The sequence below is a fragment of the Hyperolius riggenbachi genome, chromosome 3 (genome assembly GCF_040937935.1).
Source record: "Hyperolius riggenbachi isolate aHypRig1 chromosome 3, aHypRig1.pri, whole genome shotgun sequence".
NCBI classification, from domain to species: domain Eukaryota; kingdom Metazoa; phylum Chordata; class Amphibia; order Anura; family Hyperoliidae; genus Hyperolius; species Hyperolius riggenbachi.
The window spans coordinates 48,099,570-48,121,295 of record NC_090648.1 but is presented as its reverse complement, the minus strand read 5'-3'; the positions used below and the strand labels follow the sequence as shown (position 1 = coordinate 48,121,295).

The following is a 21,726-nucleotide window of genomic DNA, read 5'->3' as shown; positions in this document are numbered from 1 at the left end:
TATCTTGCAGCATGTGCAATCAACTAATGCAACCAAATTCGGGCCAAAATTGGTCGCTTGTCGGTCGGGCATACACTTGGTGGCAGCTATTTTCATCAGATTCGATTATAATAATCGAATCGGATGGACGATTTGCAGCCAAGTCGCCTGATGTATGCGTGTGCAGAAGACCCAGGCTAGACGCGACTTGAGCCAGTTATCAGGGCTGATCGTGGCTGAACGGCAGACCGCGGGTGGATGGCGAGGGACTCGCACGTGCTTATGGGGCTGGAGGAAGCCATGGGTAAGTATCAAATCAAGATTATGCCAGCTCCGGTACACTTTAAATTACTTAAAGGGATCTTGAGCAGAAGCTGTGGGCAGTGGTGCTCAAATACCCCTTTTTAAAATTCGAGTTTGGTCGAATTCGAATAGTAAATTATTCGAGGTCAGTCGAATATTCGAGTCGAATAATTTTTACTATTCGATTCGACCTCGGACTTCGAGCTGACTATTCGAGTCGGTATTCGAGCTCATTATTCGAGCTGACTATTCGAATTGGCCTTAAATAGCTTCCAACACTTGTTTTGAGGGTGAATGATGCAAGAAATGTCTTTTTTTTCCAAGTAACAACAGCAAGTGATTATGTGGGGATGTTCCTTTAAAAAAAAAAGGTGGAAAGAGAAGTTGTGTCCAGAATTTTGTTCAGTACTGTATATACTTCTTCTTCTTCTTTATCTTCTATATCTTCTTCTTCTATATCTTCTTCTTCTTCTTCTATATTGTCTTCTTCTTTTTCTTCTTCTTCATCTTCTTCTTCTTCATCTTCTAATCTTCATCTTCTTCTTCTTCTTCTTCATCTTCTTCATCTTCTTCTTCATCTTCTTCATCTTCTTCATCTTCTTCTTCTTCTTCATCTTCTTCATCTTCTTCTTCTTCTTCTTCATCTTCTTCTTCTTCTTCATCTTCTTCTTCTTCTTCTTCTTCTTCATCTTCTTCTTCATCTTCTTCTTCTTCTTCTTCTTCTTCTTCTTCTTCATCTTCTTCTTCTTCATCTTCTTCATCTTCTTCTTCTTCATCTTCTTCATCTTCTTCTTCATCTTCTTCATCTTCATCATCTTCTTCTTCTTCTTCATCTTCTTCATCTTCTTCTTCTTCATCATCTTCTTCATCTTCTTCTTCTTCATCATCTTCTTCTTCTTCTTCTTCATCATCTTCTTCTTCTTCATCTTCTTCTTCTTCTTCATCTTCTTCTTCTTCTTCTTCTTCATCTTCTTCTTCATCTTCTTCTTCTTCTTCTTCATCTTCTTCTTCATCTTCTTCTTCATCTTCTTCTTCTTCTTATTTATTTATTATTTATTTGTTGTATTTATAAAGCGCCAACATATTACGCAGCGCTGATCTTCTTCTTCTTCTTCTTCTTCTTCTTCTTCTTCTTCTTCTTCTCCTTTTTCTATATTGTCTTCTTCTTCTTCACTTATTTCTCTTTCCATTTTTTTTTAAAGAAATGCAGCTATTTTTGAGCGTAACAAATAGCTGGTGGGCGCACGCATGTTGGAAGCGCCATTGTATGTGCTCCCTGGCAGTGGAAACACACAGACAGCAGGAGGTAAATTCAGCAGCAGGAGAAGGAGGATGAGTGTGTGGCAGCAGGCAGTCAATGAGGCAGGCAGCGTGACATAATAGCCCTGGTACCTAGCGGTGATACCAGGGCTGTAAATGAACACAACAGGAGGTCCCAGACAGCGGTCGTGCAGCCCACATCGTGTCCAATACACAACTGGGACAACACAGTTTTCAACCCGGGCACCTCAGAAAAATTAAACCTTTTTTTTTTTTAATGGTTTTTTTAGTTTTGGTTTTACAACCAATATAGTTATTGTTTGACGTAATAGCTGGTGGCAGAGTGGCAGCAGAAGGTAATTCTGTGTACCCTGGCAGTGGGAAACACAGACAGACAGCAGAAGGGCAGTACACAGCAGCCCACTGTAGGTGTAAAATGTGTGGCTGCAGGCGACGTAATAGTCAAAGTGAACCAGGCTGGCTTAGTGAGCAGGAGCCAGGAGGTGGTAAAGGGTGGTAAGGCACATTAACGATGGTTCTAAGTTCCGGCAGCCAGTTCATGTACCCCTCTCGCCGACAACAGGGGCCAGGAACTCGCCTTCCACCCACGCCTGGTTCATCTTGAGAAACGTCAGTCTGTACACAGACTTGTGAGACAGACGTGAGCATTTCTCGGTGACCACGCCACCAGCTGCACTGAAGCAGCGCTCGGACAGCACGCTGGAAGGGGGGCAGGACAGCACTTCCAGGGCGTACTGCGCCAGCTCGCTCCAGATCTCCAGGCGCTTGACCCAATACTCCATGGGATCAACAGGGGCATCGCTGTCAAGCCCGCTGTAGGACCCCATGTAGTCAGCCACCATGCGGGTCAGGCGCAAGCTCCTTATTTGTTGCGCTGGGTCTCCTCCTGCAGGCGGCAGGAACTGGCTCAACTTCCCCTTGAGGCGTGGGTCCAACATCATGCTGATCCAGATGTCCTCCCTCTGCTTCATCTGGATCACCCTGGGGTCCCTGCGCAGGCACCTCAGCATGTGCGCTGCCATTGGGAAGAGGCGGGCCACGTCTGCTGGCACATCGACGGCAGTGCTGCTGTCCTCATCCTCCTCCTCCTCCTCTGCCTCGTCAGCCTCATCCTCTCTCCACCCCCGCACCAACTCAGCTGCACTGTGCTGCTCCCCCTCATCAGCAGCAAGGTCAGGGACCTCCACCAAGTCCTCCTCCTCCTCCCCCTCAGAGGTGGACTGTGCAGCTGCTTGCCGCTCCTGCTGGTCCAAGGCTGCCGCTCCCTGTTCCAGCAAAGCATCGAGGGCCCTGTTCAGCAGACAAACCAGGGGCACCCACTCGCAGACCATAGCATGGTCCCTGCTCACCATGTTAGTGGCCTGCAGAAAGGGAGCCAGCACTAAGCACACCTGCTGCATGTGCCTCCAGTCATCATCGGGGACGATGGACAGGATGTTGCTGGTCTTGTCCCTTCTCTGAGCGGCGGAAACAGTGGCCAGGGCAAGGTACTGGTTGACAGCGTGCTTCTGTTCAACCAGACGCTCCAACATCGCCAGGGTGGAGTTCCAGCGAGTCGGAACGTCAAGGATCAGCCGATGGCGTGGCAGCTCCAGCTCCTTTTGCACGTCTTCCAGGCTCGCACAGGCTGCAGCCGAGCGCCGGAAGTGACGCACAACGTTCCTTGCCGTTTCCAGCAGTTCCTTGCCGTCGCCCATTCCCTGGTAAATGCGCAAGAACTTTTGCACCACCAGGTTCAGCACGTGGGCAAGACAGGGGATGTGGGTCAGGTTTCCCCTGTCTATTGCGGCAACCAGATTGGCCCCATTGTCGGCCACCACCTCTCCGACTCTGAGGCCTCTGGGGGTCAGCCAAATCCTCTCCTGCTCCTGGAGTTTGGCCAACACATGGGTTGCCGTCAGCTTGGTCTTCCCAAGGCTGACCAAGTGCAGCAGCGCTTGGCAGTGGCGGGCCTTCACGCTGCTGCTGAGGCGGGGGGTTTGGCCAGGTGTGCCGGAGGATGGCAGAGGATCGGAGGAACCTGCTGCAGTTCCCCTGACCCTGCGGGGTGGCACCACCCACTGTGTTGCTGCTGCTGCTGTGCCCGCTGCTGCTCTCCCATCCTCACCCCCTTCCACCAAGCTGACCCAGTGGACAGTGAAGGAAAGGTAGCGGCCTGTCCCGAAGCGGCTGCTCCAGGAGTCCATGGTGACGTGGACCCTTTCACCAACCGCGTGCTCCAGCCCTCGCTCCACATTGGCCATCACAAAGCGGTGCAGTGCAGGAATGGCCTTGCGGGAGAAAAAGTGTCTGCTGGGGAGCTGCCAGTCTGGGGCTGCGCAAGCAAGCAGCGCACGAATGTCGCTCCCCTCCTGCACGAGCGTGTACGGCAGGAGTTGGGAGCACATGGCCCGTGCCAGCAAGCCGTTCAGCTGCCGCACGCGACGGCTGCTGGGAGGCAGAGCCCTAACCACCCCCTGGAAGGACTCGCTCAAAAGGCTCTGGCGTGGCCTTTTGCTGGCACGGGAATCAGCAGACACAGCAGAGGAGGCCACTGAGGACTGGCTGCCAGAACAGGCATCAGTGTCGGCGGGAGGAGTTGCAGAGGGGGGAGGAGCAGTGCGTTTCCGCACTCCTGCTGGTGCTGCTGGAGGAGCAGGAGGGCGGGTGGCTGCTGTTGCTGCTGCTGCTGCTGCTGAAGGCTGTGCAGTGATGGGTGTGGTGCCACTGCCAGCACCAGATGCCTTCAGCCTCTGGAACTCCTCATGCTGGTGGAAATGTTTTGCAGTAAGGTGGTTGATGAGCGAGCTGGTGCTGAACTTTAAGGGGTCTGCACCTCTGCTCAACTTCCGCTGACAGTGGTTGCAAGTGGCGTACTTGCTGTACACAGTGGGCATGGTGAAATATCGCCAGATTGGTGACAGAAACATCCCCCTACGGCATGGAAGTGCTGCTGCCTGTCTCCCTGTGGTGGTTGGGGGGGGGGGGGGCTTGGGTGCTGCTAGTGGTGGTACTGGCAGATGCTGCTGCTGCTGCTGCTGAGCCTGAGACACCAGCAGGCTGTGGGACCTGCCTACTGCTGCCAATGCTTGCAATGATGCGCCTCCTTGCAAGGCCCACAAGAGCATCCTCCTCCTCCTCCTCAGAGCTGCTGAGGACGACATCCCCTGGAGGTGGTGGCACCCAGTCTCTGTCTGTCACCGGGTCATCATCATCCTCCCCCTCCTGAAACATGTCCTGCTGGGATGATGACCCCCCAAACTCCTCTCCTGATGCATGGATTGGCTGCTTGACTGTCGCCACAGTCTTGCTGTCCAATCCCTCATCCCCCAAAGTGCCCATCAGCATCTCCTCCTCAAAATCGCCAACAACAGCAGACAATACCCTGATGGTGCCTGGGGTAAAAAGACTGCTGAGTGACAGGTCGGCGACTGACGGTGAACTGGCCTCCTCCCCAGGCCCTGCTGGGCGGCTGCTGCGAACAGGGGTGGTGGTGGTGGTGGTGGTGGTGGTGGTGAGGGTGGAGGCCTCGGATGCAGAGCTGATGGCGGGCTGCTCATCCTCCGTCATCAGTTGCACCACAGTGTCTGCATGCTTTTCCTCAATGGGACGTTTCCGACCCGGCTGGAGGAAAATCGGAGCAGGTGCTACACGCTGCTGCTGCTGTGTCTCTGCAGCGTGAGTTGCAGATGCTCCTGCTGGGCGGCGCCCAAGGCGTCCACGGCCAGTGGCTATGGGAGGAATGTTAGCCACTGACGCTGCTGCTGCTGCTGCTGCGGAACTGTGCATGGTGGCGCGGCCGCGGCCTGCCACAATGCTGCTCCCTCTCCTCCTGATTCCCTTGCTGCCCTTCCCCTTGACCAAACCGCGCTGGCTGCCACTTCCAGACATCTTCAATGTTTTGGGCGTATAGACAAAAGTTTTTTAAAAGGGCGGGTGAAAAGTGGGGTACTTTAATGGAGTGGGTTGGTGGGTGAGGTGACTGAGTGAGTGTCCCTAGTACAGTAAGTAAGTAGTAACAGTCAGGAAGTACAATTAGCAGTTACAATAATCAGTAGTAATCACAAGTAAATTTAGTGTGTGTACACTACAGACAGTGAGTGCACGCACGCGCAAACACGCGCAGGAGCTAGCCTATGAACAGTGACTGAGTGAGTGTCCCTAGTACAGTAAGTAAGTAGTAACAGTCAGTAAGTACAACTAACTAATTACAATAATCAATCAGTTATCAGAAGGAAATAGAGTGTGTGTAGTGTGTGTACACAGACAGTGAGTGCACACACGCAGGAGCTAGTAGCCTATGAACAGTGACTGAGTGTCCTAGACTCCTGGTACAGTAAGAGTAAGTAGTAACAGTAAGTACAACTAACTAATTACAATAATCAATCAGTTATCAGAAGGAAATAGAGTGTGTGTAGTGTGTGTACACAGACAGTGAGTGCACACACGCAGGAGCTAGTAGCCTATGAACAGTGACTGAGTGTCCTAGACTCCTAGTACAGTAAGAGTAAGTAGTAACAGTAAGTACAACTAACTAATTACAATAATCAATCAGTTATCAGAAGGAAATAGAGTGTGTGTAGTGTGTGTACACAGACAGTGAGTGCACACACGCAGGAGCTAGTAGCCTATGAACAGTGACTGAGTGTCCTAGACTCCTAGTACAGTAAGAGTAAGTAGTAACAGTAAGTACAACTAACTAATTACAATAATCAATCAGTTATCAGAAGGAAATAGAGTGTGTGTAGTGTGTGTACACAGACAGTGAGTGCACACACGCAGGAGCTAGTAGCCTATGAACAGTGACTGAGTGTCCTAGACTCCTAGTACAGTAAGAGTAAGTAGTAACAGTAAGTACAACTAACTAATTACAATAAGCAATCAGTTATCAGAAGGAAATAGAGTGTGTGTAGTGTGTGTACACAGACAGTGAGTGCACACACGCAGGAGCTAGTAGCCTATGAACAGTGACTGAGTGTCCTAGACTCCTAGTACAGTAAGAGTAAGTAGTAACAGTAAGTACAACTAACTAATTACAATAATCAATTCGTTATCAGAAGGAAATAGAGTGTGTGTAGTGTGTGTACACAGACAGTGAGTGCACACACGCAGGAGCTAGTAGCCTATGAACAGTGACTGAGTGTCCTAGACTCCTAGTACAGTAAGAGTAAGTAGTAACAGTAAGTACAACTAACTAATTACAATAATCAATCAGTTATCAGAAGGAAATAGAGTGTGTGTAGTGTGTGTACACAGACAGTGAGTGCACACACGCAGGAGCTAGTAGCCTATGAACAGTGACTGAGTGTCCTAGACTCCTAGTACAGTAAGAGTAAGTAGTAACAGTAAGTACAACTAACTAATTACAATAAGCAATCAGTTATCAGAAGGAAATAGAGTGTGTGTAGTGTGTGTACACACTACATAGACAGTGAGTGCACACACGCAGGAGCTAGTAGCCTATGAACAGTGACTGAGTGTCCTAGACTCCTAGTACAGTAAGTAGTAACAGTAAGTACAACTAACTAATTACAATAAGCAATCAGTTATCAGAAGGAAATAGAGTGTGTGTAGTGTGTACACACTACACAGACAGTGAGTGCACACACGCAGGAGCAGCTAGTAGCCTATGAACAGTGACAGTGAGTGTCCTAGTACAGTTACAGTATATAACTACAATACTAATACAATCAGTAGTAAAGGACAGCAGAAATACTGGTATAGATGAGAGAAATAAACAGAGGACAGGAGAGAACAGCTGCCCACACAGGCAGGCCCTGAGGCCTAAAGCTGTAAGCGTGCAGCAGCTGTCTGAGTCTCTCTCTATGTAACACAAAAGCTACTAACTAAAATACAATGTCTAACTAACTAACAACAATATAGGTGTGTATAGGAGGTGTATGTGAGCAAAAACGCTAGGTAAATGACCACAATAGAGCTCTTGCTAAGCCAAAGCACAAAGGAGCAACTCTCTCTCTGTACAAGTCTCAGGCAAGCACGGAGAAACCTAACATGGCGGCCGCTATTTATAGGGTAGGGGCTGGCCAGGGTCCCCCTCTGTGATTGGCTGCCGTCAGAGGGCCTGGGAGCCCTCTGATTGGCTCTAAGGACATCAATCTGGGCTATGACGCTATTCGAGCTCGGTACCGAGCTCGAATAGCGCCGGTTTGCTCGAATAGCTCGAATAGTGAATGGGCTATTTGAGTGTACTCGATTAGCCCATTCGAATAGCTACAGCTATTCGGAGCTCGAATACCGAGCTCGAATAGCTGAAAAAGAGCTCGAATATTCGAGATACTCGAATATTCGAGCTCTGCTGAGCACCACTGGCTGTGGGTATGTATATAGGCATACCCATGGCTATTTAGTAAAGAGGGTACACTCACCGACCCCTTCAGTAAGCTCTGCTTCTTACCGGGTGGCCACTATAAATTACATGGCAACAAAGGACACTGAAGAAAAGTTGAGCTGTCCTCCGGAACAGGAAGGCTGAGAGTCGTCTCTGTGCATGCACTGGCTTCCTGCTCCCCTCCGTGCATGAACCGAATAATGATGCGCAGCAGAGGGAGAGAGGAAGCCTGTACATGTGCAGAGGATGAGCATGTCTTTCTGGTCCAGGGACTGTACGACTTTGCTTCAGTGTTGTTTGTTGCCATGTAATTTATAGCGGGGAGAAGCAACGCTTACTGAAGGGGCTGATGAGATTCGCCTCTTTACTAAATAGCCATGGCCATGGGTATGCTTATATGCAAAGCCATGGCTTCTGCTCAGGCTACAAAGACCAGAGAAATGTCATAGGTAATTTTTTTTTACTTTGTGCTCAGTCTTTGCTTATCTCTCCTCTCACCTGACCACTGCCTCCCCTAACAGCATGCAGCTATTGTTTTTTGATCTTCTCAGCAGGTGGTCAGTCATTGTCCTAATCAGGACTCAAAATCTCTGGATCTCTGGCAGAAGTGCTGATTACAGCAAGGGACATGACATAAGACTTGAGTCTCCTGACAGGCAGCTGTGCACAGTGTATATCAGCATCGTACAGTTCACATGCTACACGCCGATATACACAGCTCTAAGTGGGCTCACACAGTGCACAGCTGCCTTGTCAGGAGACTCCTTGTCCTCTCTCCTCCTTATCAGCACTGCTGGCTGCCGCTGATTGCAGTGAGTCTCCCCCCTGCAGCTTACTCTCACCTCTGCCGAGGAAATACGATCTAGTGGGTTAGGTATGGCAAGGCAAGCATCTCCGATCTTCTGGCTGGCGGGGGCCAGAGGCAGATTCACACATGCTCTGTGGCTGCTTCCACGAAGGGGCGGGGAGGTGGGACAGAGCTATGTACCTATTGGCCGAGGGGCGGAAGGATAGTGTAGTAAAGGAGCTGAGAGAAGCACTGAAGAGTGACAGGGGGGAGAAGGAATGGTCAGACGTGAAAGATAATTAACGTTAGTAACGGCTGGTACCACCTTTTGATAGGAATGCGCCCCAAGCGGCTGCTTGTAGTGCCTGCTGCTTCAGGCGCCCCTGACTACTGAGCATGTCAAGCACTGACAGCCATCGTGACAGATGGGCAGGCCGGCTAAGCAGGCGGACATGTGCGCGCGCGGCGGGCGGCTGCAATGTAGTACAATATATGGTGACAATATTTTGTTTGGAAATAAAGGTGCATTTTTTAAGTTTTACATTCACCACTAATCACATGCCCATAATTTAATAATAATATACCCTCTCAACATACATATTAAAAAATGTTTAGTCTCTAATGTATATAGGTGTAATTTTAATATTTAGCCACAAGATGTCCTCACGCACTGCTTCCTATAAGCGTACAATAAGTACGCTTAATAGGAAGTAATGCGTTACAGTGTTACTTCGGAAGTGACACAGGCAACTCATTGATGCCTGTGATCACGGTGGTCTAGAGGGGAAATGAATGAATGGGAACAAAGTTCTTCACATTCATTAATCTAACTATCAGCGGCGGGAGCGGTGGAAATGAGCGAGTGGGAGGTCAATTGAGAATGATCACTGTTTTTTAACAAAAAAACAGTGATCATTCTCGGTGGACATGCACGGATTGGCTCAGGGGACTTTTTTGGGCATTTCCGACCATCCCTACCTCTTAAAAGAGATGGCCTGAACTGTTTGCCGGTGGACAGTCCCTCTGCGAAGAATGCGTGTTCACCTCGGCAGGCGAAAACATGGCATGTTCGACCTGCCCCCATACATCATCATGAAGCAAAAATTTGACTCCTCACCCCAGAGTCAGCAAGCACATGACAGCCAATCAGCTATGCCTTCCTCCAGGACCACACACTCCATATAAAAACTCCAGCACAGCAGCCATTTTACAGTCTGCCTGTGTGCTGTGTTAAGCAATTTAGGGACGGAGCAGTACTGTTAATAGGAAGGGCGGTAGTTAGGCCTGTGTGCTGTGTGTTCAGTGCAGTATCTTGCTGCCTGCTACCACAGCCTCCTGAGCAACCAACAGTAGCCCTTAACCACTTTACCCCCGCCCGTACGAATTTCTCCATCCCTTTTTCCATCCTTTAACCCCCAGGGACGGAGAAATCCGTACTTTCCGCTCTCCCGCCGCTGCCCGCGCTCCCGCTCGTAAACACGCCGCCGCCTGCTCGCCCGGAGATCAATAAACAGGAAAATCCATTCCCGTTTGTTGATCTAAGCCCCACAATGATCCACTGCTCTCCGATGGGCAGCGCGGTCATTGTGAGAAAAAACAAACACTCACAGCCTCCTACTACTTCCTGCGAGCGTCCGTGAGGACGCTCGCAGGTCGCAATACACAAAAAGTTACTGTTGCCATCTTTTGGCCAAATAGTAAAACTACACCCTAAGCATTTTTTACATAGAAATAAATTAGTGTTACACAAAAAATTAACTCATTACCTCCCACACTCCCCATTTTTTTTTTGTAATTAAAAATAAATTAAAAAATTTACAATTAAAAAAAAAAATAAATAGTTACCTTAGGGACTGAAGTTTTTAAATATTTATGTCAAGAGGGTATAATACTGTTACTTTATAAACTATGGGCTTGTAATTAGGGATGGATGCAAAACTGAAAAAAATGCACCTTTAGATCCAAATAAAATATTGGCGCCAAACATTGTGATAGGGACATCATTTAAATGGTTTTATAACCGGGACAAAAGGGCAAATACATTTCATGGGTTTTAATTACAGGAGCATGCATTATTTAAAAACTATAATGGCCGAAAACTGAAAAATATTTTTTTTTCCCCACATTTTTCCTATTTTCCCATTAAAACACATTTAGAATGAAATAATTCTTGGCATAATGTCCCACCTAAAGAAAGCCTAATTGGTGGTGGAAAAAACAAGCTATAGTTCATTTCATTGCAATAAGTAATAATAAAGTTATAGACAAATGAATGGAAGGAGCGCTGAAAGGTGAAAATTGCTCTGGTGCTCAAGGGGTAAAACCCCTAAATGGTGAAGTGGTTAAGGGCTGGTTTATTGTTTTTGTTGCTATTGTTATATTGCAATTCTGTGTGTGTGTACTGACTGCTCAGCGCACTGGATTTGGCTGTTGAACACAGGTGTACACACTGCTGCTAGTGCTACAGCATCTTCCATAAAAGCCCTTAAAGAGAACCCGAGGCGGGGTTCTTAAGTCGCAATCCCCATACAGAGGCTGGGTCTGCCTATAGAGCCGAGCCTCTGTTGCTATTTAGTTTCCTCCAAAGCCCCCCCTGCGCGCTGTCAGACCCCATAAAACACAGCCACGCTGGCGACATGCAGCGTGTCGCAGCCAGCTGTGTTTATCTCACTAATGCCAGTCTCGCTGCTCCCCCACCTCCGGTCCCCGCCCACGTCCCTTCCTTCCCCGCTGATTGGAGGGAAGGGACGCGGCCGGGGACTGGAGCGATTCAGGAGGCGGGGGAGCAGCCGAGACTGACGTTAGTGAGGTAAACACAGCCGCATAGCTCGGCTGTGTTTTATGGGGTCTGACAGCGCGCAGGGGGGTCTTTGAAGGAAACTAACTAGCAACAGAGGCTGGGCTCTATAGGCAGACCCAGCCTCTGTATGGCCTCTGTATGGGGATTGCGATGGAAGAACCCCGCCTCGGGTTCTCTTTAACCACCCTGGCGGTAATGACGAGCCTGGCTCGTCCAGCAGAAACCTGCTGAAAGTGATAATGACGAGCCAGGCTCGTCAATACTGCCAGGGAGATTTCCTGTTTCTCTGCGCCGCCAGCTCCACTTTTCCCTCATCAGAGGGATTCCCCAGGATGGCTGGATGCCTGTCTGCACGCTGTGGGTAGCGATCTGTGCTACCCCCAGCGTGCAGAACTAGCATCCAGCCACTCTGGGGAATCCCTGTGCAGCCAGCGGGGCAGAGTATGCGCTGGCTATGCGGGCGGGTGGGGGCATCCCCCCTTCTATGTGTGCGGATGGCTGAGCGGAGGCTCCCCCTTCTATGCGGGTGAGTGGGGGGATCCCCGTTCTATGTGTGCGGATGGCCGAGCGGGGGCTCCCCCTTCTAAGCGTGGGGGGGGGGATCCCCTTCTATGTGCGCGATGTCCGGGAGGGGGTTCCCCCTTCTAAGCAGGGGAATACCCCTTCTATGTGGGCGGATGTCTGGGTGGGGATCCCCCTACTTTGGGGGATCCCCCTTCTATGCGGCATGCTGTGGGTGTCCCCCTCCTCCCATACGATCTCCCCCCCCCCCACCCCGTCTGAAGCACCTTGAGGTGGGATCTACTCACCAGAAGGCTCTCTCCTGCGGCGGCTGGCTCACTTCCTCCTCCATTGCCGAAGTCCCAATCTGTGTACTTACAGTACGAGGCTTGGTGACGTCACCAAGCCTCGTACTGTAACTACACAGAGAACGAGACTTCGGCAATGAAGGAGGAAGTGAGCCAGCCGCCGCAGGAGAGAGCCTTCGGGTGAGTAGATCCCACCTCAATGTGCTTCAGACAGGGGGGGGGGGGAGATCGTATGGGAGGAGGGGGACACCCACAGCACGCCGCATAGAAGGGGGATCCCCCAAAGTAGGGGGATCCCCACCCAGACATCCGCCCACATAGAAGGGGTATTCCCCTGCTTAGAAGGGGGAGCCCCCACCCGGACATCACGCACATAGAAGGGGGATCCCCCCCCCCTTAGAAGGGGGATCCCCCACCTGGATATCCGCCCACATAGAAGGGGGATTCCCCCCCCCCACCTTAGAAGGAGGATCCCCCACCTGAGCATCCGCCCGCATAAAATAGGGATCCCCCCCCTTAGAAGGGGGAGCCCCCACCCGGCCATCCGCACGCATTCAAAGGGGAATCCCCCCCCCCTTAGAATAAGGAGCCCCCACCTGGTAAGGCCATCCGCACACATAGAATGGGGATCCCCCACCCACAAACCTGGCTCCCTATACATCTGACTCCCTATACATCTGGCTCACTATACATCTGCCTACCTATACATCTGCCTACCTACCTATACATCTGGCTCACTATACATCTGGCTACCTATATACCTGGCTGCACATCTGACTACCTATACATCTGGCTCACTATACATCTGGCTACCTATATACCTGGCTGCACATCTGACTACCTAAAAACCTGGCTATACATCTGGCTCCCTGTATACCTGGCTATACATCTGGGTTTTATACTCACCATTGGCGTGCTGATCCCTCGTCGCAAACCTCTGATAGCTTCCCTAGTGCCTTCTTCCAGGTAACATTCAGATTCAGGTTTATACTATATGCAGCAATCACTTCAAAATACAGGCCCTGCCAGTGACAGCCTTATGCAGGGCAGTGGTGGATACCAGATGCCAGTGGTTCTGGACACTTAAAGAGAACCAGAGATGTTGGAAAAAAGCTTTTATGCATACCTGGGGTTTCCTCCAGCCCCATAAGCCTGGATCGCTCCCACGCCACCGTCCTCTGCTGTCTCTATCGCCGCTACCGGGTCCCGTCACTTCCGGCGTACACGGCCAATTGTACGCAAGAGCAGGGACTCCCTCCATATCCTTATGCATGCGCCTGCGTAGTATGGAGGCGCATGCGTATGGCTATGGAGGAGTCCCTGCTCTTGCGTACAATTGGCCGCATCCACCGCAAGTGATGCACTGCGCTTGCGTCGACTGGCTGAAAGTACGGGACCCGGTACCGGTGGATAGAGGCAGCAGAGGACGGCGGCGTGGAAGCGATCCAGGCTTATGGGGCTGGAGGAAGCCCCAGGTATGCATAAAAGCTTTTTTCCAACATCTCTGGTTCTCTTTAAGTGTCCAGAACCACTGGCATCTGGTATCCACCACTGCCCTGCATAAGGCTGTCACTGGCAGGGCCTGTATTTTGAAGTGATTGCTGCATATAGTATAAACCTGAATCTGAATGTTACCTGACCTGTGTGAAGTGACATTCCGTTTGTCGCCTCCCCCAAAAAAACAAAAAACACTTGAGTGCCCAGATCCAATGCAATCTAGTATCCACTGCTGTCCTGCATAAGGCCTCACTGGTAGGGTCTGTTTTCTAGGGTGCTTGTTGTGCCATTCAGTTACCTAAACCAAAAATCTTTTCAAAATCAAGCAATACCATTTAGGAAGGAAAATCACACAGTAGATGGTACACACCAATAAAGCACAAAAGTCTATTTTACTGAAAAAAACTTTATACATTTTATTTATCAAAAATACATATTTAAAATAGCCCAAAGAGCTCTACCCCAATACCACCCCTGCACCCACCAATCACATTCACCCCCATGCAATCCAAACATATCACACCAAGCATACAATGCAGATGGAACAATGCACTTTGATGTGGGACAAAAAAAGGGGGGAAGCATATGTTTGATGAACCCACAAAAACAGTTGTTACAGATGCAAAAACTGTTTGCAATATGTGATTAGAGATGACCCGAACGGTTCGCCGGTGAACTTGTTCACGCGGACAACTGGGGTTCACGTTCGTGTCGAACCACGAACATATAGCGCGTTCGACCCTCTCCCGATACCACATCATTGGGCTAAACTTTGACCCTCTACATCACAGTCAGCAGACACCTGGCAGCCAATCAGGCTGCACTCCCTCCTGGACTCCCCCCCCTATAAAAACACTGCTGCGTCGGCCATCTTCTCACTCTGTCTGCTGCCTGCTGGTAGTGAGAGAAAGGAAAGGTTGCCGGAGAGATAGGGAAAGTGTTAGTTAGGTCTTGTTAGCTTGCTCCTTTGCTGATATTTGTTGCTGAAAAGCACCACAAAAAAAGCTCTTTTGAGAGCTAATGTTCTTGTGATGTGTTTTTTTTTTGTGTGTGTGTGTGTGTATTGCCACTGACACTGCATATACAGCCCTGTCTGCCGCAGCTGGCCCTTGCTAATTGCTATACTGTGCCAGGCCCAGCACATTCAGTACATACCTTTCACTGCATCTGTGTGACTGCACACTGTTTTAAATACCAGTCAGTGCATACCTTTTCACTGCATCTTTGTGACTGCACATTGTATTTTACCACCAGTCACTGCATACCTTTCACTGCATCTGTGGGACTGCACACTGTTTTATATAGCAGTAATTGCATACCTTTTCACTGCATCTGTGTGACTGCACATTGTATTATACCACCAGTCACTGCATACCTTTTCACTGCACCTGTGTGACTACACATTGTAATATACCAGAAGTCAGTGCATACCTTTCACTGCATATGTGTGACTGCACACTGTTTTGTATACCAGTCACTGCATACGTTTTCACTGCATCTGCGTGACTGCACATTATATTATACCAGCAGTCAGTGCATACCTTTCACTGCATATGTGTGACTGCACACTGTTTTATATACCAGTCACTGCATACCTTTTCACTGCATCTGTGTGACTGCACATTGTATTATACCAGCAGTTAGTGTATGCCTTTCACTGCATCTGTGTGACTGCACACTGTTTTAAATACCAGTCAGTGCATACCTTTCACTGCATCTGTGTGACGTCACATTGTATTATACCAGTCACTACATACCTCTCACTGCATCTGTGTAACTGCACACTGTTTTATATACCAGTCAGTGCATACTTTTCACTGCATCTGTGACTGCACATTGTATTATTTTTTGTTTTGTTTTGAAAAGGGGCTAGCCATTACACTACCTGATCGATGTGTACACTGCCAGACGTTTTAAAGCATGCAAAATTTAGGAACATAATGTGATTTCTGCCTTTTAGAGATTAAAACACGACTCTGCCTCAACTATGTAATTTTTCACGAATTTTGCGGAAGATTCACGTTCGTGTTTACGAACCAAAAATTTGATGTTCGCAAATTTCCCAAATGCACGGTAGTCCACATGGACATTTCATATGATAAAATCACAAATTTGGAGTCAACCGTAAAGTGACCCCCAATATCAAATGCCTGTTCACTCAACACATTGTGGCACTGTGCACAAGACAGGCAGGGAAAGTTTACCCACCTTGTCTGAAGTGCAAGGGCAGCCCTGAAATTCCCCAAATCAGATCTCACAATCTTGTCTCTAATTGAAAGTACTAATACTATACATGGTGTTTCTTTTTTTTTAAATCTTTTTCTGAACAAGGTGTTATTGACATTTTATACCATATTTTCTTACAGATGAAACATCAGGTGGAACTACAGATGCAACATCAGATGGTACTACAGATGTAACATCGGATGAAACTACGGATGCGACATCAGATGGAACTACAGATGCGACATCAGATAGAACTATAGATGCAACATCAGATGGAACTACAGATGCACCATCAGATGAAACTACAGATGCAACATCAGATGGAACTACAGATGCAACATCAGATGTGACATCAGATGGAACTACAGATGCGACATCAGGTGGAACTACAGATGTAACATCAGATGGAACTACAGATGCAACATCAGATGGAACTACAGATGCGACATCAGATGGAACTACAGATGCAATATCAATTGGAACTACAGATGCAACATCAGATGTGACATCAGATGGAACTACAGATGCAATATCAGATGAAACTACACATGCAACATCGGATGGAACTACAGATGCAACATCAGATAGAACTATAGATGCGACATCAGATGGAACTACAGATGCGACATCAGATGGAACTACAGATGCGACATCCGTTGGAACAACAGATGTGACACCAGATGGAACTACAGATGCGACATCAGATGGAACTACAGATGCGACATCCGTTGGAACAACAGATGTGACACCAGATGGAACTACAGATGCGACATCAGATGGAACAACAGATGCGACATCAGGTGAAACTACAGATGCAACATCAGGTGGAACTACAGATGCAACATCTGATGGAACTACAGATGCAACATCAGAGGGAACTACAGATGCAACATCAGAGAAAACTACAGATGCAACATCAGATGTGACCTCAGATGGAACTACAGATGCGACATCAGATGGAACTACAGATGCGACATCAGATGGAACTACAGATGTGACACCAGGTGGAACTACAGATGCGACATCAGATGGAACAACACATGCGACATCAGGTGAAACTACAGATGCAACCTCAGGTGGAACTACAGATGCAACATCAGAGGGAACTACAGATGCAACATCAGAGAAAACTACAGATGCAACATCAGATGGAACTACAGATGCAACATCAGAGGGAACTACAGATGCAACATCAGAGAAAACTACAGATGCAACATCAGGTGGAACTACAGATGTAACATCAGATGGAACTACAGATGTAACATCAGAGAAAACTACAGATGCAACCTCAGGTGGAACTACAGATGCAACATCAGGTGGAACTACAGATGCAACATCAGGTGGAACTACAGATGTAACATCAGATGGAACTACAGATGCAACATCAGGTGAAACTACAGATGCAACATCAGATGGAACTACAGATGTGACATCAGAGAAAACTACAGATGCAACATCAGGTGGAACTACAGATGTGACATCAGAGAAAACTACAGATGCAACCTCAGGTGGAACTACAGATGCAACATCAGGTGGAACTACAGATGTAACATCAGATGGAACTACAGATGTGACATCAGAGAAAACTACAGATGTAACATCAGATGTAACTACAGATGCAACATCAGGTGGAACTACAGATGTAACATCAGATGGAACTACAGATGCAACATCAGGTGAAACTACAGATGCAACATCAGATGGAACTACAGATGCAACATCAGATGGAACTACAGAGGTGACATCAGAGGGAACTACAGATGCAACATCAGATGGAACTACAGATGTGACATCAGAGAAAACTACAGATTTAACATCAGAGAAAACTACAGACGCGACATCAGGTGGAACTACAGATGCGACATCAGGTGGAACTACAGATGCGACATCAGAGGGAACTACAGATGCAACATCAGATGGAACTACAGAGGTGACATCAGAGGGAACTACAGATGCAACATCAGATGGAACTACAGATGTGACATCAGAGAAAACTACAGATTTAACATCAGAGAAAACTACAGACGCGACATCAGGTGGAACTACAGATGCGACATCAGAGGGAACTACAGATGCAACATCAGGTGGAACTACAGATGCAACATCAGGTGGAACTACAGATGCAACATCAGAGGGAACTACAGATGCAACATCATGTGGAACTACAGATGCGACAACTACAGATGCAACATCAGGTGGAACTACAGATGCGACATCAGAGAAAACTACAGATGCGACATCAGGTGGAACTACAGATGCAACATCAGGTGGAACTACAGATGCAACATCAGAGGGAACTACAGATGCACCATCAGAGGAAACTACAGATGCAACATCAGAGGGAACTACAGATGCGACATCAGGTGGAACTACAGATGCGACATCAGAGAAAACTACAGATGCAACATCAGGTGGAACTACAGATGCGACATCAGAGAAAACTACAGATGTGACATCAGGTGGAACTACAGATGCGACATCAGAGAAAACTACAGATGCAACATCAGGTGGAACTACAGATGCGACATCAGAGAAAACTACAGATGTGACATCAGGTGGAACTACAGATGCGACATCAGAGAAAACTACAGATGTGACATCAGGTGGAACTACAGATGCGACATCAGATAAAACTACAGATGCAACCTCAGGTGGAACTACAGATGTAACATCATATGTGACATCATATGGAACTACAGCTGTAACATCAGATGGAACTACAGATGCGACATCAGATGGAACTACAGATGCAACATCAGATGGAATTACAGATGCAACATCAGGTGGAACTACAGATGCAACATCAGATGGAACTACAGATGCAACATCAGGTGGAACTACAGATGCGACATCAGAGGGTACTACAGATGCAACATCAGATGTAACTACAGATGTGACATCAGGTGGAACTACAGATGCAACATCAGATGGAACTACAGATGTGACATCAGGTGGAACTACAGATGTGACATCAGAGAAAATTACAGATGCGACATTAAGTGGAACTACAGATGCAACATCAGAGAAAACTACAGATGGAACATCAGATGGAACTACAGATGCAACATTAGAGAAAACTACAGATGCAACATCAGGTGGAACTACAGATGCAACATCAGGTGGAACTACAGATGCAACATCAGAGGGAACTACAGATGGAACATCATATGGAACTACAGATGCAACATCAGTTGGAACTACAGATGCGACATCAGAGGGAACTACAGATGCAATATCAGGTGGAACTGCAGATGCAACATCAGATGGAACTACAGATGGGACAATGGACACAGTGACAGCAACTATAAGAACAACTGATGCAGCAACAACTGGATCTTTTATCACCATTATTACTGGTATGAAGCTAATGTAAATGTACAGTATGGGTAGGTGGGACTAAATATGTATATTTAGAGGAGGTATACATTTTCTTTAATTTGTTTAGAAAAAGTCAGGTTATATTGTTGATTTATTTAGAAATATTAGTCTAGTTGTAAAAGTGAAGAAAACATATTTTGAAGATGAACACCAGGCAAACAGTTGAATGTATGCATGGCAAATACTGTACATAAAATGTCTTACCGTCTCAAAGATTAGGTTTTTTTTAAATCAATTTCTAATATTAAAATGTCAACAGAGCTTACCCAGGTAGTGCGGTCAGAAATCTGAACTACTTATCTGCCGAGATGTACACATAATACTTTTGTTCACTAAAATTTAAAGCTCCATACACACGCTTAACAGCGGTCTTTTATGCAGCACAATTATTAAACAACTTTTGTTGTGAAACAACCAGAAAAAGTTGCAAGCACATTTTTCTGGTTGTTTCACAACAAAAGTTGTTTGATAATTGTGCTGCATAAAAGACTGCTGCTGAGCGTGTGTATGGGGCTCTACAAAAGTCTTTTAAAAAGAGGCGACCAAGGACTGATAAGGCGCAGCTCAAGTCAATCCAACAGTTGGATTGACTTGAGCTGCATCTTATCAGTCATTGGTCGCCTCTTATCAGTGATAACGCCTTGTCGCTTCCATGTCTTTTACTTGACAAAAGTTGTCCAACTTCTTCAAGTAGTTTGATAATCGTGCATTTAAAAGACTTTTGTTGAGCGTGTGTATAATGAGCCTTTACTCTTAAGGTGCGTACACATGCACTACTGTAAGGAACGATGGGTCTGTCGGACCCTCCCACTGGGCGGGCATTATGCCGACAGTAGAGCGTGTGTACAGTCTGTCGGCAGACCGATAAGGCTGTTTCTGAACGATCCACTCAGCGGATTGTTCAGAAACAGCCTTATCAGTCTGCCCACAGACTGTAGTGTACACACGCTCTACTGTTGGCAGAACGCCCGCCCAGCGGGAGGGTCCGATGGACCCGTCGATCCTTACAGTAGTGCGTGTGTACGCACCTTAAAGGATACCCGAAGTGACATGTGACATGATGAGATAGACATGTGTATGTATAGTGCCTAGCACACAAATAACTATGCTATGTTGCTTTTTTTCTTACTCTTCCTAAAAAAGTTAAATATCAGGTATGTAAGTGACTGGCTCAGTTCTGACTCAGACAGGAAGTGACTACAATGTGACCCTCAATGATAAGAAATTCCCCTTTTTATCTCTTTCCTGCTCTCAGAAGAAATTTTCTGCTAGGGAAATGTTTTATAGTTGGAATTTCTTATCAGTGAGGGTCACACTGTAGTCACTTCCTGTCTGAGTCAGGACTGAGTCAGCCACTTACATACCTGATATTTAACTCTTTCAGGCAGAGAAAGAAAAAAAGGAACACAGCATAGTTATTTGTGTGCTGGGCACTGTACATACCCATGTCTATCTCATCATGTCACATGTCACTTCGGGTATCCTTTAAGCTGTGTGCTCAAGGCTAGTTGTTCCCCTAAGGACCCTATAGTGTTTGCTTGAACAAATTTAAGCTCTGCTCTCTTTACTCCTAAGAGAACTGCACCTCAATCCTACTCCTGTTGAATCAACTTGTTTAGCAAAATACTTTTTTTCTAATTTTAATACATAATATTTAAGTACAGGTAGTGCTCGGTTAACGCATGAGATAGGGACTGTAGGCTCGTTCTTAACCTGAATCCATCCTTAACTCGAGTCATCACTGCAATCCGGCGCTTGCGGTGATTTAAAATGTTTTTAAGTATTTTTACATTGATCTAAAGACACCATGTGTGTGTGGGGAGGTGAGCAGCTACATACCACACACCTCCCGTGCCCTGGCGTCACCCTCTGCCTCAAAAACACCTCCATATTATTAAACAGATCCGCTCCCTCTGACCCGAATACTGTACTGCGCTGCGCATGCGCAGTATGCCTGGCCTGCGTCAGAGGGCACAGATCTGTTTAATGATACGGAGGTGTTTTTAGGAGGTGTTGCAGTAATTCAGACCACATTAGAACAGGTATGGAAACTTATAGGATAGAAAAAATAAGACTGAAAATTTTGTTACAGTCTTTTTAACAAAAACGGATCCAATAGGTTTTCCCCACCACCTTCACATTGAAGGCTATGCTAAATATAGCTTTGTTTTCTTAAAACAAGAAGGAACACACAAAATGCTTTATTTGTGTTATAATATGCAACAGCATCAGCATCTCCAGCTATTTTGCTATTTATATTCTGGATGTACTACCCTAAGCCATATAAACCAGTGCTGGGCCGAAATGACGCATGAGCGTAATTACGTATCATAATTCA

General features: G+C 47.3%; 1 protein-coding gene across 1 annotated transcript in view; it reads left to right on the top strand.

Moving 5' to 3' along the window:
* The window catches only part of LOC137562089 (mucin-2-like), an 84,455-nt gene that overhangs the window by 9,599 nt on the left and 53,130 nt on the right, over positions 1-21,726 (top strand). The window contains exon 2 of the mRNA XM_068273426.1: positions 16,151-19,366. Within this exon, the coding sequence (XP_068129527.1) occupies positions 16,151-19,366 (3,216 nt within the window). The remainder of the gene's footprint in view (positions 1-16,150; positions 19,367-21,726) is intronic.